We start from the raw sequence: 26565 nt of genomic DNA, 5'->3' as shown, positions 1-26565 counted from the left end.
AGAGCTAAATACAGGTAGTCAGTTTAAGGCTTTTCTAACTGGAGTATTGTGGTCATATATCTTAGTTTTCCTCAGGAGTCTTGCAGCAGTGTTCTGAATCCAGTGAAGTTGCCCACTAAAAGCCATGTAAGCAAACCATTGCAGTCATATCAGTTTTGACATTCATAATACAAGGACTAAAAAGTGCACAATATGGAGTTCAGCAAAGATATCTGAGTGGAGGGTAATCTTGATGTTAAAATCCTGCTCTGTGGCTGCAGAGCAGCTTTAAAACATGATGATATTTTGCTTGTGATGGGGGGCAGAATTGATTTGACCAATCACATCACCTTCTTTTCTCTTCTGTAAAAGCCTTATAATACTCAGCAAAGTGCTTTGACTGTTTGATAATAGAGAAAAACAAAGCTGTTGACCCGGTCAGTGCAGGCAGTCGGGGCAGACAAGAAATCCCAGGAAACCTTGACACAAAAATTGCAAGGTTCTGTTTGATCGCTATGACACTGCCCCGACTGCGTCTCTCCTCCTACCTCAGTTCAGTCGAGTTCACACAGACTCAAAAAATACAGGTGCAGCTAGAACAGAGCAAGAGCAAACCCAAGAAGAATTTCACTTTACAGGAAAATTGTGCCGGTATCTGCTATGTACTGTCATGAACATAGAGCTTTATGTGCTCTGCGTGCTTATAGCGTGCTTACAGCGTGCTTATAGCCTGTTTCAAGACAGGTTTGATGATACAATAAACAGGACATGCTCCTCATGTTGGACAAGGTGCTTTATCTGAGAATCTATTTTAGGTAGGGGATGACAAGGTGGCATTTATGGTTAAATTTCAGTGATTCATTAAAATTGATAAGCACACCAAGCCCCTGAAATTGGCAGTGAAAGTATATTTTTTGAATTACCCAGTTTATGCTTTCATTGAAACAAAATAGAAAAGGGAGTTAAACAAAATTTAGGAAAGCCTTCAGTTTGTCTGCTTTTATATAAATATATAATATATGAAAGACATTTAAGAATAAAAACATATTTCTAATATTAAAAGCTATAACTTAAAGTTCCTTTGACAAACTTTTTGTTTGTGTTGATTTTGGCGCCCCCTATAGACAGTGTGATACCCTCACTCTCTTTGATGATCTTATCCTTTAATGTGTAAGTAATGTTTCGTGACAAAAAAACTCCTGCTTACTTTTAACACTCAAATGTATCACTCACTATGAGTATGTACTGTTGAAGTTCAAAAAGTGCATTTTACCTGACACCTCCCCCCTCGAAGGCCCCTCAAAAATGACTCTACCGAGATTGTCAATATTTTTGCAAATGGTCTTCTTTGCTTTGGTAGGTCACAAGAAAGCATCACTGTTGATTTCAGTCTGTTTCATTAACAGTCAAAAACTCCTCTCAGGAGCTTTAAAAACAGAAGTTCTTAAATACATAAATGAAAGCCCAGAAAGAAAAACGTCAAGAGACAAATGTTGTTTAAAACATGTTATTCATGTAATCCCTCAAAGTCTCTTTGTTCATTATATTTACAAACTCTCTCTCACTCCCTCCCTGAGGGTGAGTTATCTTTGCAATACAATTATACAGCTATTACATTAGTTTTGGATTTTGGACAACATACAATAATGAATCTGTCAGAAATGAAACGAGGAAATATGTTTGAAATTTGCTAATTAAACTAATTTCTCTGATTTGATGGGATCATGTCAGGTAAAGGTCGAGGTCACAGTTTCTGCACAATTGTATCTGCTGAACCTGATCAAGCTCCTTTATTAATGAAAGGGTTCAAGAGTTGGACTTGAGGTAAAAATTGAACAAAGTTAGAGAAATTAGCAGAATGTGAAGTTGGGAAAGGGCTCAAAGTATGAGATTAAAACTAAGTGGCCACACGGGCCCCCCCTCATGATGCATTCGGTAGTCAAAAGTGACTTTTTGTGACCATATCAAACTCTGCTGCTGCATCAGTTTCTGACTTTTTACATTAGAAACTGTTAAAATAAACAGATACACTGTTCAAGTTTATCTCACAGCTGTACTGAAAGTCAGTTAAAGCTCTTTTGCAGTTTGTGTAGAAAGTTTTTACAGTAAGGGAACGTGAAAAAGAAATTTGCAACAATGCTTGTTCTGAGCACACTCATATAAATGTAAAGATTGTTGATAATTTTGCAGAGACAATGTAATCGATTTGTGCATAGAGAGGATAAAATGACAGCCTTCATCTTTCTTTAGGTCTAATCTTTCCTCCTCTCTGCGTGCTCTCCTGAAGAAGCCTAAATTTCCGTGCTCCAGGCTTTGAGCAAAGAAAGCTGAGGACAGTTCCCCCGAGCCCGGACACCAAGGCCCCCGGGCCTCCACAGCTCATAAACAGATGTGTCCTTGTCCCCAGCCAAGCGCAGCCACTCAAGTGGCAAAGCAGGGGCCCAATAATTGTGAAGAATTGAAAGCTAAATATTGGCTTTATCTCCTCAGTAATAAAAGGGCCATGAAATTGATTTAATGCTGCAGCGCTTCTCTTGGGTGGCTTCTTACAGCGTGAGCACAAAACAATGAGCAGCAGCCATCTATTAATTAACCCACCTAATCCTGCAAAGTTAATCTCTCACCACAACTTTGCCCGCAACTAACTTCCAAGCCAGTGGGTCTATTGGGGGTGTCATGACAATGGCAGCGAGGGGAAGATAGATTCAGCACTTAGAAAAGCAGAGAGAGAGAGAAAGAGGGGGAGGGAAGGGAGGAAGAGGTGCAGCATGAAACACTGTTCCATACAGCAGCCATGGGGACAGTGTAAGTGGAAAGGCAGGGGTGCATGGCCATCATTAGCATAGCATCAGACTTGATTTGTGTTTTTTGTGAAAAAGAGGCGGAGAGAGTCCTTTGAGCCGTTAGAATCAGTTCCTGGTGTGTCGTGGCTGCAGTCGCATAAATGTGGCTGATTTCCTTCGCCCGTTTCTGTCGTCTTTTTCTGCATTCTTTTTCCACCACGCTTTCTCACTCCTGCTTTTCCATCCTGAGCTGTTAGATAGTCGGGCAGCAAAGTGGCATTTCTTCCTCTTCTTCACCTGCCTCCCAGTCGCAGCGTGATGGCACCTCACACCCCAACACACACACTCATGGTCATATTGTGTCGACAGAGTTGTGAATTACCTCCTTCTCAGGCGGCTGATGAAAAGCTATGTGTTTTTCTCTTTGGCTGCGGCTCATCTGACCCTTCCCCTCTCACTCACCCCCTCCTCTCCCCCCTCCCCACTCCTCATCAGTCTTTTGTACGGCGGAATAGCAGTGCAAGGCTCACTCGGAAAAAATGGGTCACCAGCTAGTGCTCCTCTCACCTCCACAGCATTCAAGAAATAATCCTCTAAGGTGTCCTGTGCCATTTTTGTAATGTCTGAACCACAGTCTCTCCACAATGTGGCACTAAACAAGGAAGAAAAACCCACATAAAGCTAAAAGAGACCTCAAGAAAAGCTCCAATTGAGGGAATTTAGCTATCTTATTTTCTGCTAGTGAGGAAAGCATTTCCTGTGGAGATAATTTCAGGAGGCTGATTAGGCATAGACGGTGTTGAGCCCAGAGTGAGGAATCTCATCACAGCTAATGACATGCCATTCCTGTGCAGAGAGAGGAGCCCGGGCCCTGGGCATGGACTAGCCTCTGTCAGCCACCTCTAGCTACCGTGTTCATTAAGGCCAACAATGTAATTACAATTCACAGATACAGCGTCGGCTTAATTACAGGCTGATTATTAGGCTGATATTTGTTGGAATAATCAGACCCTAAAGAAGAAGTGGATTTATATTTGCATGGTCTTATTAGAGTATCATAAACTGACAATTTGGACTGATTTATGGATGCTTACAGAGACTTTAAAAGCTTCAAAAATCCCAGCGTTGGAGGACTTAGTCTAAATGTTTACATAAGAGGAAACAAGCATGAGAGACTTGTTCAGTCTTCTCATAATCCAACAGTGTGAAGTCTCTTCTAAACGACAAATCACACGACAGATGTCTCCATCAGATAGTGGGATTTTTTCTTCTTCTTTTTCTTACCGTGTATCTTCTACCTGAATAGGTCCAACAATAAATCGTGGTATGCTTTCTGTCCTGTGTCACAGTGGTTGATTTCTGATTCCATACAAAGTCACAGTAATTGGGAGCACTCCTGAACAAAATGCAGCGACGGTCCCCAGAGGAGGGGCTATTATGTCCATGTCTATGCAGCTCAGATGTGGCTGTAATCTTTCATCCAAAGCATGTGACATAAACACCCCCCAGAGCCGAATCCTTTCTCTAATATAATCAGGGACCTAGTGGATTGAGAAAGTCAGCTCACTCACAGTTGTATGGATGAATACGAATTTGCACCTTTTCATTTGGACATGCATATAAAGGAAAATTTAAACAAGATAACATTTCAAGTACTGTCATACTATGCACTACATAATAATCACTTCAGCGTAGTTACTGTGAATGAGATTATAAAGAGTGTTTTGAATGTAGTTTGTCGTTTGACGTTAAAGCTGCACCTGTGTCCGCGTTTTTTTATTTGTATCTAATATTTCACAGGCAGCTTATGGATCAATTCTAAAGTTCAAAGTCTGAAATTCAAAGGTAGCTTGGTGCTTGGAGTAACTTAGTTTCTGTTTTTATTCCATGTTATAGTTTTTAGAGATTCAAAATAATGGTTTCTAGATAAACATAATGTAACATAATGTACTTCTATGTAGTCTTGACTGCATTTATGCTTTGTGAATATACAACGTTTTGAGATTGTTTAAGAAGTACTTTGAATACTTAAGTATTTTTAAGAGCAAGAACTTCAGTACTTTAACTCAAGTAACAATCTGACACAACAACTTTCACTTGTGTTGGAGTAATATTTGACCTGGAGTATCTATACTTTGACTTAAGTAATGAAGCTGTGTACTTTGTCCACCACTGAATGTCACAGGTTGCCTTTTAAACATGATGCTGTAGCAGATGGCTGTTAATAAACAAGCCTGGTTCTGCTCAAGATGTATGCCTTTTAAAAGGAAGTTTGTTTTGTTCCCTCACTGTGGCCAGGTTCTTGCTCATGGCAGTTTAATTAGGACTCTATCATTATTACAACAAAGAGTGCAGTTTAGACCTGCTTTTTTGTACTGTGTTGTGAGAAAACATCTTTAAGATGTGGTGCGATATGAATGAAAATGTATTGATAAACTGAAGTAGATGGCTTTGACACCATTTACAGTAATGCAGTTATGATATTTAAATGATTAAAACATGGTGTATCCAGTTAATGAAAGTAAACGGTAACAGTTACTGGCACAGTGCCTGTGCTCATCTCTAGGTTATTCTGTCATTTCCTCCTTGTCCCTGACAGCTATACTTTCATCTCACACTGTGGCAAAGAGCTGGTATCAACATGCTCCTGTAGCTCTGAGGTGAGCTCATACATGCACAGGTAGTGATGTTCATGTGTGTGTGTATGTGTGTGTATGTGCCTGCAGGCTTCCCAGCAACAGCATACGGACCGGTGGCAGCGGCGGCGGTAGCAGCAGCGCGTGGCTCAGGTAGGGGGGCCCGTGGAAGAGGCGGCTACTTGGCGTACCCACAGAGCACAGGGCCAGGTAAACGCTCTGTCCATGTTCTGTGTGGCTGCTGCTCTCTCCAACTTCTCCTGCTCTGCTTCTCCCCATAGACATAGTCCCTCGAGCCCCCACGCACACACACACACAGTTTGATCTTAGAGTGACGGCATCACACACACAGAGACATAAAAAATAGATCTTATTCAAGATCTCTGTTTATACACGGTGCTTACACTGTAAAAAATGGAACTTTGATCTTACTCATAAATTGGCAATACTGTCCAACTATATTTTGTAAGTGTAACCCAAATATTTCTGATGTTGGGGTCAGAGAAATATGATTATGTACAGCATCCATAAAACCTAATACTCAACATCAACTGTTTGGCTTAGATTTAACATTCGTACAAATTCTTCTATTTGTGTGTAAAGCATCAAAATCACACTGAACAATTCAGAAACACATTTTAAACAGTAACATAAAATCAAACTGTTAATATTATTTAAATACTAATTTTAAGAGTTCATTTGCAAAAACATTTAACTCACTTTTGAAAAATTTAAAAAATGTTCCAAAAACACATTTTTTCGAATACTAGCTTTTGGTATTATCAATCAACTGAGGTTGGGTGGCTTTGACTAAGTCAAAATGACTTTACTAATCAGAGGTATCTTGAAAATGTAACTTTATTAGGAATATATCTTAAAAATAAATATGTTTTTTTGAAAATTTATAAAAAAAGAATTACCTGTTTTTGCAAATGAACTCTTCATATACAATATTTTTTGATTAGTAACTAAATAACTTCTCTAATTCTTGCAACTTTCATTAAATTAGTTTATCACTTCACTAAATTCTTAAACCTATAACAGTGTTAACCCACTACCTAAAATGTTGTACATTCAGTACCAGTTGGGGAAGTTATTTTTGAAATGTAATATGAAAAAGTTCCACTTATCCTTTTAATAATGTAAGTAACCTAACCACTTTATTATTTCTACTGATACACTAAATTTGACCATGATACTTTTTATGTTTTTTTTTCAAAATTAGCTGCTGAAAAATCCTAAATACATTACATTTAGTGTATCATTATTTAATAAACCTCTTCTGATTCCATGTAGAACATATTGTGGAATTAGGATGGAAAAAGCATTCTTGTCTGATGACATGGCCGTCTACCTTGACATGGTCACAGGCATGGCCGACTCAGATTGCCTAGAATAATGTGTATTGATTAGACTGGCAGAGGAGAGGTGGTGCAAATTCAAACAATAGAACCAATCAAAAATCAGTGCTTGAAATGTGTACTGCAAAATGAACAAAGCCTGTCCAAAAACACAGATTAGAATGTAACCCCCGAGACATGACCAACAGTTTGATTTGAACACTAATTTGATTTTATTTTCAGTAAGAGTACATTTATTTTCTCTTTTGAACAAAATTGCCAGCTATTGCTGAATTTACCAACAATTTCTAACATGCCAAACCTCTGAAAGTACACTGATTAATGAGGGGCAGCTCAGTGTCTCCTTTGCTGTCGGTCCCTTTAAACATGACTTCAAAAATCCCCCGACCATTAAAAGAAAAAGTTAGATCTCCACTCCCTACCCCCAAAGTATGAACTCACAGTTAAAAGAGTCTTGCACAAGCCGTGTCAGCCCGACAGCCATGTTTGATTGTCTAAACCAGGTTTATGTACCTGTGAGTTAGTTTCACTGTCAGTGTTTGAAGTCTCAGAGTAAATCTTTGAAAGACTTCAGAAGTCTGAAAAGTTTGAAAGAATACTTCGGAGCGAGTGTGTCAGTCAGGCAGAGAGTTCAGCAAGCAGCAGCCACATTATTAGGACCAGTCTGTGCTGAGATTCACTCCATGATGATGTTTATCCAGCTTTTTATGGCCCCTCACTTCTCTGAGCTTCTCCCAGCCAAGTGACCTCGTACATTACAACTATTCTATGGTTAATCAACATAACACTCAGTTAACAGGGGACGAATAAATAATAATTCATGAGGTGTCATCTTGATGAGTACAGGTGATGATTCATTCTTTAAGTCTTGCAGGAGTAAAACTGCTGCAAGTGGACTCGTAGTTTGTGTTCATATGTAGTAGAGACCTGTTAAAAAGAGAGTATGACTCAACTCTACAGTTTTGTTTACTGCTGCAGTCTGTGTGAGCTATGACTTTGTGCATTTTCTGCAAAAACTCATTTCTGTCTTTCTATGATGCTTCATTTTATAAGAGAGCTAAATTTCATCTTGAACTTTAATATAGATATTTCAACCACTTGTGCAAAATGACATATCTGACAGATCACAAAATAATAATCTAAAGGTCAGCTGTGTTTCTCTTATAACTTTCAGTTCATTTTTTAGATGTTCACTCACTCACGATCTGCCTCAGTAATTTGCTTTAACCAAAAAATAAATAACGTAGGTGTCAGATCTGGCACGGCAGCTAAATAGCTACTTCACCTGCAAATGCAAGCTACCAAACTTGAACACACAATACAATGTTAGTTTGGACTCACTAGTCCATGAGTTATTACCTGAAGCGTGACCAAGGGAAAGATGGAGAGCAGGTGAGAAATGGTGGGTAAATGCTGTGGTGAGATTCCAGCCTGAATTCTGAAACCATCAAAACAATCCTCTGGGCAGGAGACATTTTCTCCTCACAGAGACAAAAGAGAGACTCCTCTTTGTTTCACAAATAAGAATAGTCCCCATATAAATTCCTTTTATCCCTAAAAAAGCCCATTCATTCTGTCACATCATATCATACTGTATTATGGAAGTGTTAGCTGTAGGCTTTCCCAAACAACACTGAAATGCTAAAGTTACTTATCCACAGTAACATGGGCCAATACCTCAGTGAAAGCCATGCTTATGAATGTAACATACTTACAAACTCAGTAATCTTTACCTGCACACCAGCATGTAAACTCAAATTACCATAGCCTTTAGCTGAAGTTCTGGGTGTACTCATGTTACTCTGCAAACATTAAATGTGTTCACAAAGTTTAATCTGCTCAGTAGGCTGCAGCTCAGCCTGTGGTGTCACCTCCACAGCTTGTTTTAAACTTTAAAATAGTGCAATTCCTTTGAGACTTCATGCATTACTGACCCCAACAAGAATCTGCACGGCCAGAAAAACAAGTTCAAACTGGTTCTGTGTGGTCGTCATAGTAACTTTAGATTACATGGGGCTCTGTGAAACTAATTTATTACAAAGTTTCATGGGTACTGAAAGTTGAATCATAGGAAATAACGTGCAGCTCAAATGTTGACACTTGTAATAATCGGTAACTCACTGTATTTGAGAACATCTCATTTAAAGGGCAGTGTACCAGTGATGGGATTTACAGTGTCAGAACGTTTCTTAAATGGTATCTGTATTTTTAAGTTCTGTTATTTCACAAGATTCATCATTTTGTAACGTAAAACAGCCAAAAAATACCTAACAATATGTTGCTCATCTGCTTCGGGTATTAATAATAAATAAGAATAATTCAAAGGATTTATAGTGCGCTTTTCTGAATACTCAAAGTCGCTTTACATAGAATAGAGCTAAAAATAAAACAGGTAAATAAACCAAAACAGGAACAGAGGTGGGGCGGGTATTTCAGGGTCTTACTCAAAGGGCCCATAGTATCCAAGTTAAAGCAGGTAAATTATAATGAGTTAGACTTACTCTTTGCAATGTAACAACATGAACTCTCCAGATACTCAAAATATTCCCAAAACAAAATATTCAAATCAAAAGATATTTGGTGGAAAACATCTATAATTCAAGCTTTTGAAGCTTTTTTTTTTTTTAAAGCCACAGCATGCTTCTTTACTGGATATAAGATCATATGAAATATAATAGTTTTTCCTTGAAATCTCCTTATATAGCTTTGAAAAAATGTGCACATTCAAATGTAGTCCAAATATTTGACTAATGCCAAGAATATATTACTTTTCCTGTTTAAGATATGTGTTGCTTTTGTCATTTAAGAACATATATTATAATCACTGTTTATAGTAAACAAGCCTCCTTATAGTGAAATACAGAGGTAAAGAAAATTATAGAAATTATATTAATACTCAGGAGCAGATCTTTGAACCAAAGTCTGTTCAGTTTTCTTTTTTGTTTTCAACTCTTTATTTCTACCGGACCGTTTTAGAACCGTTTTAGATATCTTACCTATAAATGTTGCTTTGTTGTTTCAATGCCAATCAAACTCATTCTGCTCCTCTACTTTTTTGCAACAGTTATATCCAACAAAAACAGATTAGCCAGCCAGTGCCTGCGTGATATCATGTTAGATTCCCAGAGACACTGACTGTGAACACATAGTTCATTAAAGCTTCTGGTAGGAGGTGTTAGCTGGTTTTGAAAGATACTGAAATTTGATTTGATACCTCTTTGTAACCTGAATTTAAAAACAAAACCATCCACAAGGAGTGTGACTGTTTCTGTACAGTTATTTTTTGGTTTCTGAAACCAGGTGTCAGACCAAGTGATGAACTGCACACTGCTGATACTGACTCTTTCTGATGTTCCAAGGCAAAGATCCTCATGGAGCGGTACATTCACTGTAAAAAGAGAACAGGATAAGACTTTTTGTCAAGAACCACTGACTACACACGTAAAACACAAAATCAGCAAAGACCTGTTTGTCCACAGGGGGGCACCAAAATCAACTCAATCTAAAAGTTCCTCACAGGAGCTTTAAAGCATAATTACAGCTCACTTGTTATTCACACACAGATGAATATCTGCCAAGAGAGCTGTTCCAAAAAACAAGAGTCTTAAACACTGCATTGATTGACTTGTTAGCTTCATTTAGACATCCTGCTTCCTCCACCCTTACAACTGTAGATCATTCAATAGCTGTCAATAAACGCTCCCCTGACTGCACACACAGCTTCCAGGCTTTAGAGGAAAGTGTCTTCTCTAATCAGACAAACTATTAGAAGCCTGTTAGGAAAAAATCTGCTGTAAATCTGACTCTGATGCTGTCTGGTTTGTGAGTATAAAATCAGTTGATGAAGATGAACACATGTCGGTATAAACATGCAGTGGCGGAATGAGCGTCTGTCATGGAGATAAAGTATTGCCATGTGCACACTCACATACAAACACTCCCTTTTGTCCTCATTTGCACTCAATTCAAATCAACACAGGGAACACTGTAAGCCAATCAGATGCTTTTTTCCTTCACATCGCGCTGTGCGATTTTTGCATGTTCAAAACAAACAATTTGCCCAACAATTGCAATGAACATCACTAAGAAGCAGGAATGTTGATTTGGGGTTAGCAGCAGCCAGGAAGCAAGGGACGTGATGGCAACCATTATGTACAGTTTAATTCTGACAGCTGCAAATGGAAGGGAGACAAGCAAATGACTATGAACAGGAGGTGAGGGAAGGAGAGGGGGGGTTGAGTGGTAAACAGTGACATCACAGGCCTGTTTTAGAGTACTTAAACAGCCACGAGGCAATTCTAGGGAAATATCACTCACTGAAATAGCAGGATCTGTCTGCAAATCAAGAATCCTTTCACAGTGAGGGCAATAAATAAAAGGATATAAATGTGATTTAAATGAACTCATAAAATATCTGTAGCGCTATCCTGTTATATTGTTAACATTTATTAACTGTTATGTTCTCTAGAGCCGATGCATCTTCATGATAAAACAAGTGCAGTCCTTCATTCTGTGGTTTGTGGCTTTTGAACAGACTGAGGGATGATTTATGGAAGACTTATGAAGCATTGGAGATGATGCGAAAACAGACCACACAATGGTCTCTTCTCTCTACACAGAACAGAGGACACAGTTTGTTTAGGCTTGACCTTCCTCTCTGAGTGTGTAATCGCTGAAGATTTTGCTGCATCTCTGCCATGTGATATGATTGAATTGCAGCACACTCAAACCAAAATCTACTCAGATTTAGTATCCCTGAAGTTTAAAATCTGACATATTTCAGTGAAGATGCTGATTAAGGTTGTAAAAAAAAAAACAACAAGTATGATGTAAGTGTGGATTCTTAGTGCTTTGACTCCACCTACAGTTTCTATAGAGCACCACATATGATGTACATATGCCCAATCCTAGTGTCCGTCCTAAAGCCTAAGCACTGAGCCCTCACAGACTTTAATGACGTCAAGAGCGCATTGCCTGAGGGCTTGAGATGGAGTAAGAATGAGAAATGGGATATGGCGCAACTACAAACGTGGTAGAAATTACAACAAAAGTGATTAGACTACAGGCAGTATTAACAAATAGACTTATTTCATGCTTGCTTTGTTGTCATGAAGTTGTTGTTTTGCAAACTTATTTAAATGCTGCTTCAATCATTTGTTGAAATCTCATTAGGGGCTGGACAATTTTGTCTTTCACGTCACTAAGTCTGCAGTGAATTCTGGGTAAGTCCCACAGTTGAGTCTGCAGAAATACAGGCTGTTTTCGAAACGGCCTGCTACATACTACCTACTAATGTAGTAGACAGTACGTACTGCCTACTACATACTGCGTTTCAATTTAGTATGTAGTACGAATGTTCTGATGGATCTGTGTTGCAGTATGCTGGGCCAGACGTCACTGAATTTCCGGTTTCGGAATGCAAAAGTTAACAATGAACAAGCTGATCGCAAAACTGCTTCTTTAGCATCCAATTATGATTTAAAAAGTTGGGAAGGGGGCGCTGGTGGCCTAGCGTTCTAAGCCCCCCACATACAGAAGCTACAGTCCTCGTTGCAGGGGTCGCCAGTTCGATTCCCGGCCGGTCGAACATTCCCTGCATGTCTTCCCCCACTCTCTACTCCCCACATTTCATGTCTCTCTTCAGCTGTCCTATCAAATAAAGGCAAAAAAGCCAAAAATATAACTTAAAAAAAAAAAGGTAAGAAGTGGTTTGTATGAAATTTAAGTTCCCCCCGTCAAAAAAGAAGAGAAAAGAAAAAGCAGAACGATTGCTGTGCATTGTGGGAAACAGAACACGAGGCAGACTGGTCCGATGCATACTGTGAATTTTTTTAAGAATCAGTAGACATCTGGGGAGTTTTGGCATACTGCAGATTTTGCTCTTGTTCACGTACTGCTTACTACATACTGAATTTTGGCCAAATCAGTACGTACTGCTAGTATAGTAGGCAGTTTCAAAAACAGCCACAGTCTCACTGAAAGCGTAATTTGCAGAGCTCACCCATCTAATGATGTGACAGTGGGACAGTGCTCTTAATAAGACTACCCCTAAAAGTCCATGAGTCTGAGAGTGTGGAGTTTGGCTGATGTCTGCTTTGATCCAGAGGAAGGCTGCACAGGGTGTCCCCTCGACCGACATTCAGAGTTATAATAGTTAATCTACAAAAATCGTCTCCATAAACATGCCTGAAATCTACCTGAGCCAAATAATTCTTTACACTTATACATTGTGTTACTTATGTTTGTGATTTGTTTCTCTTAGAGACACTGCTTTGTACAGATTTTCCCTCCTGTGTGCAGTGAGTCTAGTTTGTCAGCCACAGAGAGAACGTGGGAGACATTTTCTCTCCCTGACAGAGGGCACTTTCACCCGGCTTGCACTGCTCCACAGACAAAATGACAGCATGCTGACTCCCCTCTCTGACAGTCCTCTGCTGATGACAAGGTGTATTTTGGACTTCTCACTGTGTCCCACCACTTGCAGCAAACTATACCCCAGACGCAGTGATAGTTGTGTACCATAACAAGGAAAGTTAGTGAAGAGGTAGACCTGGCACCGGCTTTCAAACTTTGCTGTGATACTGTGTCATGCTACCTTCAGTTGAATGTCTTTGAGATGCCTATTTTTACTTTTATCAATACAATAGTTTTGTAAAAGAAAGCAGGAGAGCACAGCGGTGAAATAAGACAAAAATATAGTCATGTTGATTTTTCTTATATTGATTTACCCAGATGTATACTTTATGCTCCCAGTTAGTATCCTGATTATAACAGAAGTCTACAGAAACCAGACAAATCAATGTTGAAACTTAATTATTGTTTGTTAAAAAATTATAGTTGTTTAACAATTTTTCAAGGCAGAACTTTCATTTTTGAGGAAAGATTATCTGCACAGGTTAAAACATGGAATAAAGCAGTTCCTTGATAAGTGCTGTATGCAATGAGACTACGGGTGGAAATCGAAAACCGTATCCGACTTAGAACCGGTTCCAATTGATCAATTCCATCGTAATTGTACACCTAAAATGTTATTGATTCTTCTTAACGATTCATTTCCCAGCATGACATCACATCACGTTGCGGTACGTTGCATTACGTCAGACACTCTGCGACGCAGAACTCCTAGGTGCAAATACCTCAAATACGCTGAAGCATTTGTCGACTCAGCCTCGAAGCTTGGGGTTCGCATCAGGCCGTAGTGTAGAAGGGTTCCATGTGAACATGTTTGCGTCGGGGAGGCGAACCCCCGCCTACCTCTCCTCTTTCGGAGTCTGGGCGCTTTCCCTCGGGCTCAAGAGGCCATGTCAGGACTCACGCGGCCGAAATTGAGGCACTGAGAGCAGGTAAAATACCTCCGCGATGACCCCTGGAGGAAAGCGTTTGTCCTCTCAAGATTCAAAATCTTTACATCCAGGCTCGAGGGGCCACGTCCGGACTCACGGGGCCGAGAATGAGGTCAACCTATTGTTCAGTATGTTCAAGTTGAATATGTTCATGTTCAGTCTTGTGCAGACATAATTTTTGAAAAAATAAAATGGTTCCTTTTGGTGCGGAAGACTGTGTAGAACTACTTTTTTTCCCCTCAAAAGAATACTCAGGGATCGTTAAGAGAATTGGTAAGGAATTGGAGTGATAAGCAGAATCGACAATGGCATTGACATTGATAAAATCTTATCAATTCCCAACCCTAAATGGGACGTAAACTTCACATGCAAGCAGAAAACCACAGATTAACATGCTGTGCAATAGGCCTTCATCTTTATCAAGGAGATTTATTAAGAGTTTCAAGTTCATATTATTGCCCTTTGTAGACAACTTTCTAAAAAAGTCCCAGTTATCCCAGTTAGAGAACATACCACTGAGTTGTTCTTATTCGAGCGCAGTAAAGACAGTGAAGGCTTCATGTTTTATTCAGTCAAAGTTGAATCCAAGGCAGGAGGAGTTCAGATGCTCTTTGAAGAGGTTGTTCTTCAGTCTGTACTCTAAGATGGAGAGGTGTTTTTGCTGCCCTGATCTCGACCAGGAGCTTGTTCCACTACAAAAGAGCGAGAACAAGGACTAGTCTTCTTGTTTGTGAGGACGTTTGAGAGACTTTGGCTCCCGGCAAGAAGCAGATCAGAGAGATCTGGCCACAGTTTATCATCGCCTAGAGGTAGAGAGGTGCTGGCCCAAACTGGTACCATGGACTTTAAACTGATTCAGACCACTGCAGGGGGCCACGGGAGGATGCAAAGGGCAGAAAAGTTATATCCATTAGTGGGGCTGAACATCTGCAAAGTATAGCAGGAAGGAGAAAATTGCTAATTTGGAGATGACTAATGCATGCACCAGAACCTGGGCTGCTTTTTGGACAAGTTGTATCCACCTCTGCTGTTGATATGAAGGATGAATCTGCATAAATAAGCCATAGCTGCCTCTTTAACTGACTTTGACAGGTAGTTGATACATTAACTGAATACTAATAGTGACTATTTATGTCAGCAACAACTTGCTTAATAAAAAGGATTCACATTAATCATTTTTGAGCCTTTAACTTGACGTTCATTTTTGAGGAAATGATTGAAAATGTCACTGATTTTATTCATTCGTTCAAGACAACTACTTATATTTCAGTTTTCTTCACTTTAAAGTAGACTAAGGTGAAATCTCCTGTGTTATAGCATTGTCAGATGAAAAACAGAAAAATGCAGAGGATGCAGATGGTTCTGACAGTCCAGGGAACTTCACAGGTCCCAGTCTACTCTGCTTGAGTGTTTTCCTGAGTCCCTCTGAGCTTTCTGGGAGGCTCAAATGTCAGTCTCAGATCTCAGCTCTACCTGCAGAGTACACAAAGACCCATTCAGCTGCCTTTAGAGGTCTGGCTACTTGTTATGTACAGTATGTCGGACTTGACTCAGGTGTTTGAAACTGAAATAGAGTTGGCTGTGGTCAGTGTTGTGCAGATATTGGACTGTGATATGATTTGGAGACGGTTCCCAGCCAGTCTGATTGGAACGGATAGTCTTCATACTCTCGAGAACCCATTTCTCCTCTCAGTTACATGTTTCTCTTCTTAGATTTTTTTCCCACATCTCAATCCTTCTGGCGCCTTTTTAACCAGTGAATCATATGAAACTCATGAGACAAATTTATCCAGATTTAGATCATCAATAATTTGCACTCAACACGCTTCCGTATCTTTATCTGTGTCTGAGACCAGGATTGGCTGTGTGCACTGGTCTCAATCAATCTGGCACTTTCGTGTGTCCATTTGTCCCAGATGCTAATCAGCAGAGCTCTGCTCTGAAGCCAGAGGCGCTTTACACGCACTCGGTGCAAAATAACACAAGCAGGCATGCCAAGCTCATCCTGCTTGGGTTTTTGTTTAAGGCCCAGGGAAAGATGTGACACATTGGGGAGGGCAAAGTGTCCCTTTGCGGCCCCGCCACATAGCCGCGGCTCTCACAGCTGTGGGTAGCAGATGCTCTGAGGTTACAGGCACAGGCCTTCAGGGACATCACCACTCTGCCCTCCAGGGGCTGCACACGTAACACACTCTGTGAAGAAAACTTCATGGAGCTTTAATAGGAGTATTTTGTCTGGAATACAGTTAGTGCTGAATCTTTTGTATAATACACATAGTGGTATTACTATATGTACAGTTTTAAAAATTAATACATTGAAGTTGAAATATTTAAGATGAGAGAAGATTTGCCAATCCATTTGGGAAGGGATGATGTATCGTGAGTGGGTGGTTATGTGGATTACAACCAAGCGGCAACCTCCGGTCTAAAAATATGTGTCTTTACGTCACAATTGCTCGACAGCAGCAATATGGCTGGTGTCGACGATTGGCATCAAACGGCTCTTCAGAAACAGATGGGTGACATCACGGATACTATGTCCATATTTTATACAGTCAATGATTACAACCCCAAAAGGGTGAGCAAGACCGCAACACATCTGCTCAGTACACTTTATCCTTCCTCTTTATCCTACTGACTAAAGAGTTAATCAAGCTGATGCTAAATGTTGCTTTTAAGATAACTTACTATTTTAAGAAGTATTACTTCATTCTGCTGAAAAACTAGTCCCTCAGATTTCCCAGTTATTAGAGCTTCCAGGGCAGCAGTATATTATTAGCCTTCTTGTGGACTCAGTTAACATTACACGTCACATTTTTATGAAGTCAAAACGTTAGCAGGATTTTAAACTGATGCGTAAAAATTACTGCAGCACTGGCCTACAGTCTTCTACTCTGTCACTTTAAAGTCTGTTGACATTTCCACTGCCCTGCAACTCTGCCAAAGCCCATACTGTGTTTAACCCCCCTCACTGTTTCTGCGCTGTTTATCTCATCTCTTCTTCTTTTCTTTGCTGGTGACTGGTCAGCCATTAACCACAAATCTAAAAATGACCTTCTCCAAACAAAGAATTGTGAAAGTAATATTAAAGATGTTGTTTAGTCCTTGTCGTTTACTGATGCTATAGGAGGCTAAAGCTTTTGCTACAGTGTCAGTAGGTGGAGGTGCAATGTGCCGGACTCCTTCCACTAGATTGATTTGACATGATATGTGTGGTCAGATTGTCCCTGGCGTTGGCTTTTCTGTTGAGATTCAGTCAGTGCTGTTATCCAACAAACTATCTAACACCGCTGGGTAATAGAACATATAATATCTGAGACAGAGTTGCTACAAAACATAGTTATTCTCATAGTTATTTAGAGCTTTTCTTTCCTCTGTATCAGAATGGCGGTTAGATATAGCCGGTAGCACTCACAGATTTTAGTCATAGTGAGTCTTAGTTTTCTTAAGACCACACAGGCATGACCAGACATGTATGAAAAACTGTGCTCAGCCAAAAGGCCAGGGCTGTCAGCTCTGAGCCTGCTCCAGACAAGATAATCTGTGCTGACTGTAGTTAACCAAGTGGCCTTTCTCAGCCCAACCAGACCAGACTCCAGACAGGTTCAAATCTGCATTAAAGCCAAATGAGTGGGCACTGATTTACTACACTGTTGTGCATTCAGCGTTCACATTTCCTCATAATTTCTGTTGAGTTTGTCCATTACCGGAAAGAGCAGCATGGAAAGGGAAAAGAAGGCATAAAAATGAAAAGTGAAAAAAAATAAAAAACAGAGGCCTGAGTATGGGTGAGTAAATGCAAAAAGAAATCATCTGTTAAAATTAATTAGCCAAGCTCCTCTGAACACAAAATGACAAGACATTAAATATGTATTATTTATGAAATGTCTGTGCTCTGAGAAAAGGGTGTCTAGTGCTGTTAATTACTCAGCCATTCATTCAGAAAAGATTATTTCAAATGGAAAGTGAAAGCAAGGCCAGACAGCAAAAGAGCTGTTAGTTTCTTTCACGCTATTTTTAAATGACATTGGTGAAAATGGAAAAGCTAATTATGGTAGCTCTAAAATTCAAAGCTAATTTGAGGAGCAGCATGTCAGGTTTATTGACGTCTTCTGTAGAGTGATGTGGTTTGATGGCCACGGAGGAATCTCACTGGTAGCGAGGGTGAAGAGAAGAACGACTGCATGAAGTATTATTCCTCATAGACGTGTAATTGTTGACAGAAAAATCAACAGGTACATTATAGATGTGTGTAACGGCCTCGACAAAGGTGTTTATGTGTCGGTTAAAGTGTGGGTTTTCTGTTTCCCAAACTTGGTACAGACCACAAGCAAACTTATGAAAATATTTCTCACATCCTGAAGTCACATCAGGACAGAGAGCGTGACGCTATCTTTTATCATCAGCGTGATTAGCTTTATTTTCAAACTTGTGCAAAAAAAAGGGCAGCAGTGCTTTCAGGGTTTGTGATTCCTCCTTAAAGGCAGTCACCTGGCAAAGTGGGACCGAGAGCAGGGCATTTATCCACTTAAAGAGCGCCACCCCGATGATGTCAGTAACAGATGACTATGAGACACTCCCCTCTCCATCGCCCCGCAGCCAGCTATGGTCACTGAGGGCAGAAAGGGAAAGAGGGTGGGGGTAGGGGAGATAATTACCAGTATAAATGAAGCCCTGCGAACGATTCGCACTGCTGGGTCCCCTGATCTAGTCTCCAAGGCAACCTCAGCACGCTCATTTGTTTTGTAGATGAGTAATTACATCCAATTAGTGGCCAGTGGAAAAAAAAGGAGTCCAAAAAAGGCCCATTGTTCTGGATAGATTGTGTGAATATTAATAGTGGGGAGGTCTGAGGCGCAGTGATATGATCGGTGATACTGATGCAGCTGTGGGCACACTCTGCCCAGTCTCGTCCTGCATAACTGATCAGATAGCCACTGATGAAAATATATGGCTTTGAGAGTGAGTACCTGTGTGTTTGTGTGTGAGTGTCTGAGTCAGTGTCCAGCTGCCTCCATTCAGGAAACAATGCCAGGACAGTGAGGCGCACCGTCCAATGTCTGAAAAGTTCTGAGCGGCTGAAATGTCATTACCTGACTAAAAGTTATGTACCTCAATCAAATCTAATCAAAGACAATCTCAGACTTTATATAAGTAGCATAAGCATTCACTGTGTGCTACTGTGAAACTACATTTTATTATTACTAGTGAGCACCGAGTGCTGCTGGATTCGTGCTAGTTGATAGATCCAGAGCAGGGGTTCCCAAAGTGTGGGTCGGGACCCCTTGGAGGGTTGCGAGACACAAATTGGGGGTCGTGAGATGTCTTTCTGAATGTTTTTTTTTTAAGTTATCTAGAAATAGTACATTTTACCCATTATAGTAAAAAAAATCGACAAACATAGTAGCTAAACTTGGAATAAAACCTTGAAAACAGAACATGTAATGAGTTTTCTGCCTTTCTTTGTTGCCAGATGACTCCTAAGTTTAGGGTTAGTCAACAGTTAATTATCAAAAGCATCAGTAGCAGCAGGTTAATATATAAAGGCACAAGAAACACAGCCACATGCTCATATAGGTAGGCTAATTCTCTGCAGATCAGCCAAATGAAGCCACATTAAATCACTTTGAGGGACAGTGGGGGTCACAAGTCTTTGGCACCTATATTTTGGAGGTAATGGGCTGAAAAGTTTGGGAACCCCTGATTTAGAGGATAAATAACTGTAGCTTGCTGTTCGTTGTCCTTGTAGATTGGTAATAAACTTGAATGACTCTCTTCATAAAGCTATGCATACACTCTTTGGACTTAGCCCGATTTGAACCCACTTTTATCAGTTTTGAATTACAGCAAGACTGGTCTTTCAAATACTTTGGTCAGCTGTCAACTACCCATATTCCTATTACCGTAAGATCCCTGACAAAATGTAATTAGCTTGTTTATAAATAATAATAGGGCAGTATTTCACATGTGGCTAGAAATTGTTTTCCAGTCTCATATTTAACTGTAAATAACTGCAGAAATGCTGCACATTGTCTTTATGCTGTCCAATCATTGTTCACAAAGTAATGCTGCCTTTCTTTGTTTTTGTAAGCACTGGTGGAGACAGACTTAAAGATTTTCTGATCTGCGAAAAAAGACACTTTTAATAATCTGAAGATGACAAACTTTGACAACAGCAAACATTTTGATGTAACCATTTTTAAAAGGTGCTTGTTACAAACCCCTTAAAGACACAGCAGCTCCACTTTTAGTATTTTTCTTTCATGATGTGGCATGTGGTAAATTGTATAATAATTCAAAGTAAATTTGCCTATCAAAATGTTCATTGTTATTGAATAGTGAAATTATTATGATATAGAAAGTAATGCCTATTACAGTCTCTAAGCTGCTGACATATTTAGAATAGCTTCTTCTCTATGAATTCCCAATAACATGGTTTGTCAAATGTTTTTCCCCGTTATAATTATTCCATTGATCGGGTTTTCCTCATTAGCAAGGCCAATCAATTTTGGGTGACATTTGTCTAAGTCTAGAAATGGAATGATTGGTTCTTGAGCTTTGTTCAATGTGTCAGGCTTTATGTGACGTACGTGGGAAGCTTGCCGTATTTGGAGCCTATAATTTGATGAGTGGGCAGACAGCCCACAAGTGGTGAGATCAGAGTGCTAAAAAGCATTGGCGGAGAGAAACATGGCTGGTGCTTACATTCCATTTGGCAGAAGTGGACTGTCTCCCTCTGAATGGGTAGAGGTGAAGTGGCTTTGAATGGCTGTTCGCTCCAGGACCCAAATAAAAAAACAAACACACAGCAGGGGAAACCCAGCATGGAAAAGCCAGTGTCACCAATCTGAGTCCCTCCTGAGTAGATTAACTCTGTTATCAAAGAGGTGTAAGAAGGACCAGTTTCTTTTAATTGCACCCTTTATATGAGCAGCTTGTCTCAGATTAAGAGGACAAGCAATAAATGTCAGCACGACTTATTGCTGAAAGACATTTTCTAAACTGTTGATAATCCGCCATCTGTGTCAAAGAGAGAATCATTCGAAGAGGCCAATCTGAGACGTGCTCTGAATACTTAGTGACTTCTGAACGCCTGTCATCAATAAACACAAATGTCTCTGTATCTCACTCAAAGAAAAACCTTATCATCTGTTGCTTTTGGTCAAAAAAAGAGGCTTTAAATTAATTATTGATCAGTGCACTTTCTGTTTACTTTTCATTTAAATGACAAAAGCTTCCTGCAGGTATGTCAACAAGGAATGGTTTGAAATGAGAAATGTATTGAGCTGTGTTTAACGATTCTCCAGTTTTATCTCACCCTTTAATGATTAAAAAAACAACAACAAGGACACAGGTTAATTGTACAGAAGCCAAAATATCAAAGCTGTAGCCTGACTGTGTATTTTGTATTCATTGTTACTGGTTTGTCTAAATCAAGCTGAGGCATTAGATTAATTAAGGAGGTCTTTTTTGTCTAATTGACTATATTCACACGGCAGTGACTTTGCTCTGACATTAGGCTTAGGAAAGGAAACTAGAACTCTGTCACCATGTCATACAGCTGTGTTCTGAGTCACATAAGAATTTGAAATCTGACAAATCATTTTCATTTGATCTCTTCTAGACTGATCAGCACTTGAAAAGACAACAAACTGAAAATCTATGGGAGACCCTTGAGCCTCTGCTAAACAAAAGATAGATATATGATACAAAAGGAACGGCAGAGACAGTTTAACATCTGTAAATAATTCTATTTATCAACCTTCGATACAGGGGGATAGTGTTAGCTTAAAACAACTTAGTTGCCAATATTGCAGCAATGACTCTCGCATTGTATGTGACAGCACTGGACGGTCTATACTTTATAAAAGCATATAAGCTAAGCAATTAGCTACTAACAAAAAACTCTGAATATCAATCATTTAGCCAATTCTAAGCTAATTTTGGAGTAAGCTTAGAAGTGGATAAATCCTAAAATTCCTTTTGAAAGACTTGAATAATTAAATAGTAATAGCACAGGCAGTCTTAACCCTCCTGTTATGTTCGTTTCTCAGGAACAGCAATAAAGTTGCTTCTGACCCCTTTTAGCCTCCACATTGACTACCAGGTCAAATTGACCCACAAACAGTATCTGTGTGATATAACATGCAGGGGGGTTGCAAATATGTGAAATTAACTATTTTTATTTTCGAAGTTGATCACGGTAATTAAGCAAAGCTGAAGAAGTTATCATACCACAAAAATACTTTTAACATTTCTTTTTAGATTTTTGAACTTTAAAAAGGGTCAATTTTACCTGCAACATAAGAGGAGGGTTAATAACCTTAGCTACTGTCAAACCAGTGCTCACAGTAATACTCAAGGATTTCCTCACCATTATTAAAGTTATGCCTGTCCTATTGTGTCGTACCATATCATTCAAAAAGAAAAAGCTTTTTCACTATTTCCTTGCTATAATTGAATCAATGTCTTTTCCACTGTATGGTATAACATAATATGAAGATAATGTTAGCAGTCAGCAATATCAGGAGTTGCAGAAATCTAGCATTACTTGTTCTCTTGTTGGAGGCTAGTTTTTTATCAAATAAGTTGATTTACCTTCAAATTTGTCCTGATGTCCCTCCTAGCTTTCTCTTGAAGATTATCCGTAGAAATGTTCTGATCAAGAAATATTGAAATGATAACGATGTCAGATTTCCTAAGTTCATACAACTTACACAAAGATATTGTTAGAGCATTTTTAGCTTCCAACCCTCAGCATGATGTCAGAGGAAAACAGCTGCCATGAAAATATGTTAACCTGGGTTTTTTCAGGGAAAGATAGTGTGTATCCATAACTGAACAACTATTGTACAAGACACAGCATAGCATATCAGGCAAGGATGTGAAGGGGGCCTGGCCTCATGGCTGCAGCTGCTGGGGAGGGAGGGCAGGAAGGGCCAATTCAAGCAGACTAATGCATGGTTGTAACTTTCAAATGGTGACACTCACCAACCAAGCTAGGCTGCAAATCTGGACTTTTGATTCTGACAATGAAAAAGTTGATTACCACAATGATGGAGTCCCCTCCCCTCCCCCTCCCCACCCTATACTGTATCTCCCAGGCCTCCCCGATTATGGGTTTTACTCTGCGCCCAGTGACCAGAGGGGGGGGCCCTGCTCCTTTGCTGACTATGGCTCCCTGGGGCCCCAAGCGGCTCAGATGCTGCACAGTGAGCATGCCACCTCCGCCTGCAACTCCCCCCTCCAGCACCTACACAGCCCGGATCAATTTAAGAACCCAGGTTTGTATATGCGCATCTATCTCATCCACGTTTTGGAGTTTTCAGTTTGATTCATGACATTATTTCATGCAGATGATCTAATCTTTTTGATATTATTTTTATACATTTTATCTTTTGTTAAGGAATAAAATCCCCCCTTTACAATACCTTAAAAGAGTCTTGCTGACAAAAAAGCATTGCATGTCCGTCCTCCTTTTTTCAATTTTAACTTTAGATTTTTCTTGTTTCTTTGTGAAGTTATGTTCCAGCCTCTGCTTGCACATAAGGGGCTGACACACACACACACACACACACACACAGACAAATACACACACAGAATGTAATCCTTCATTTGCATGTGAACAAAATAACTACTGATGATGTCGGAGAGTACACTGGCCTCTCTAACAGAGCTGAAGTTGATGTGAATTTGTGAGCAGCAAGAGGATAAGTTTGGTGTGGGAGTGAGAGTAATTTAGTTAGTTAAGCCCTTTAAGTATTGCAAGTGTAAGAATGATTGCTCGTGTTATTAGTGTGTGGAAGTCTTGCCGGGAAATCAGGGAAAATACTGAATGTGTGGCAGACACTTAAAAGACAACATTTTTACATAACACAAGAACATTTTCATCTCTTCTCTCATCTATCTTATGTAATCATAGCTTTCAAAAGACAGGGGAGAGACTCTGCTAACAAGTTACATTTACTGCACAATGACATTTTAACACCTCCATGCAGTGAACAAAAATATCAGAAATCCATTCTCTTCTAGAAAAAATGAAATTAATCTCCAGAATCAAAAAGAGATTCAAATGTGTATCTTTTTTCTGTCCATATTACATGACATACCACCAGTGTTTACATAATTTAGTTGAATGCAAAGGAGGTTTAACATAGTCTTGCTTTGGTGCATAGTGGGAGATGTGCCAGTTTCAGTGCTGACCTACACACGGTGGTTGGGGTTCTCTGCCTCTGGAGGCTCACAGCCCCCCTGCTGGGTTTGAAATCTACCATAGCCTTCAATCTTGTGCCTTCACTCCTGTGTCTCCACCTCCACTTCACAGCAGCAGCAGCCAGACATACTGAAAACAAAAGGGGGCTGTCCTCTCACCCTTTTGGACCAATAAAGTAATTGTGTAAGTGTGGGGCCAACTCTCCCCCTGATGGTTTAAGTGTTGGCCAGCTGCCTCAGGCAGATGTTGGCATTTTCTACAGACTGACTTTAGCACAGAGAACAGGTTGCGTAGGAACAGCTGCGCGGATGTGATTTTCTGCGGTTGTAAAGGGTTTAGTTTGTTTTTGTGTCTTCGATGCAGCACTTTTGTAAGTTAGGTAGCACTACATGCATAGTTTAACACACTTGACTCCCTATAGATCTGTTAAAGCGTGCAAAGTCTGCTTTTTCACACACACATGCTTAGCAGAGGGGAGTTAACTTCTACTTTACGTAACTACAGATACACTCAATGCCTGTGTCTCTGTTGAGTTTAAAGCTTAAAGCCAGTCAGAATGTTGCACAGCATAGTTGAGAGAGAAGTAGAAAGCGTTTCGTGTGATTCTTTCTGTTTTAGCAGCATGAATTCTGTTTTAGTTTTTTCTTCCTGGTTGGTAAAGTGCAGATATTTTTTTCCCCACCTGAGAGGACACGTTCAAATCCTGAGAGAGTCAACAGAGCTTGATTACATCATAACACAATTTATGTGCTTGTTATCTGTGAAATAGATTTTATATTTTTAGCCAACCTCGACCCTAATGATATGAAAATCACATTATAGTAAGAAGAATCACAGTTCTGCTGTTTATTTGGAGGTTTGCTTTGAAGGGATAAGAACTAAAGTGAAAGATTGGGTTAGGAAGTATAAAATGTGCGTGTGTGCGTGTGTGCGTGTGTGTGTGTGTGTGTGTGTGTGTGTGTGTGTGTGTGTGTGTGTGTGTGTGTGTGTGTGTCCTTTCTGATGATGATGGTTACCAGCAGAGATTACCAATAAGTCATTTATCATGTCATAACTGCTCCTCACAAAGTGATGAAGATGGCTCACAGATTCCTAGCCTGAAAGGGAGATTAGGATTGAAACATCGACAGTTTTGTGGCAAACCGCATTGATAAATGCTTTCTTTTTGCACTGTCTGTGCTTTGTTACTTTATTTAAGTGATTTAAAGTGAAGTAAACAAGCTGGGAGACAGTGACAGACAATGCAGCACACTGTGTTCTGTGTGAAGTTATGATTTAGACGTTCATTTTTTTTCAGGGTTTCCCATCTTCCTTTCAAAAATACGTCACACTGAAGTCACTTCAAGCATCAAATGGTTTTCTCTCCAGTCTTTTTTGTCTTTAGAGAACCAGAAACTGACACATAAGAAAGACTCAGCACTATCACATCTTGTTAAAGAAAATCAAAATGAGTAGCGACACATTAGTCTGTGTCACAGTTGGCTCTTTTTACGAAAAAAAAACAATCTGACCCACATTGCACTCCGGCTTGTTTTGCTCCCAAAGCTAAATCCAGAACCAGAGCAGCCCAGAACATTTAAATGAAAAAATAAGCTTCACAGAGAGATGGGGGGTGGGGGGTGGGAAGGTGGGGGCGGGGCACTCTCTAATAAAAAATCACCAGTCATAGGAAATGAGGATTGCCATTTCAACTGAAAAAATCCTTAATTATATAATAAGGCGGCCTAGTGGGGGCTGTGCAGGCAAGATAAGAGCTGTAGCTGCACACTGTTCAAAGTCCTTACAGTTAAACAGAGTGTCAACTCCACTAGATGTGTGTTTAGTGAGATGGCTTAATTTTTCTAGAGTGCTATACATGGATACAGAGTGTTTAAGGTACTTCTCTTTGACCCTACCTGTCTAATAAAGCTCTGATAGTGATGTGTTAAACACTGTGACATTGGAACCGTTTGTGTGCTGTTTTATTTGCATCAAAACATCGATTATATTCCAGTTTATACTCTGTACTTCTTTACTAGAAAAGGCTTCCTTGTATACATGCAATATGGAGCGTTATGCATGCTCAGGAGATTTTTCTTTTTATGCATTTTTCCCCGAGACTTGTCTTTGAATAAGGGTGAGACAGAGGGTTATGTGAAGCTGACAGCAGAGGAGATTGCTGTTAAGGGATCACAGCGTTTTTCTTTCTCCTTGCCTGTTTTTTTTTTTTCCCTGCATCGCCAGTGTTGTTGGCCTTTAGTAGGCATCTGG

The 26565-nt window shown here is 39.8% G+C and overlaps 1 protein-coding gene across 10 annotated transcripts in view; it reads left to right on the top strand.

Annotated features, from left to right (window-relative positions):
- The window catches only part of msi2b (musashi RNA-binding protein 2b), a 345174-nt gene that overhangs the window by 303670 nt on the left and 14939 nt on the right, over positions 1-26565 (top strand). For 4 of the 10 annotated variants that reach the window (XM_034683446.1, XM_034683444.1, XM_034683442.1 and 1 more), the window contains 2 exons: positions 5489-5608; positions 23207-23386. The exons of 1 other annotated variant lie outside the window; for it this stretch is intronic. In XM_034683446.1, coding sequence (XP_034539337.1) covers positions 5489-5608; positions 23207-23386 — 300 coding nt within the window. The remainder of the gene's footprint in view (positions 1-5488; positions 5609-23206; positions 23387-26565) is intronic. 5 more of the 10 variants (XM_034683452.1, XM_034683448.1, XM_034683449.1 and 2 more) reach the window with 3 other exon arrangements.

Source organism: Notolabrus celidotus, chromosome 5 (genome assembly GCF_009762535.1).
Source record: "Notolabrus celidotus isolate fNotCel1 chromosome 5, fNotCel1.pri, whole genome shotgun sequence".
NCBI lineage: Eukaryota > Metazoa > Chordata > Actinopteri > Labriformes > Labridae > Notolabrus > Notolabrus celidotus.
The sequence above is the reverse complement of the archived record's forward strand: the minus strand, read 5'-3'. Positions and strand labels throughout refer to the sequence as shown.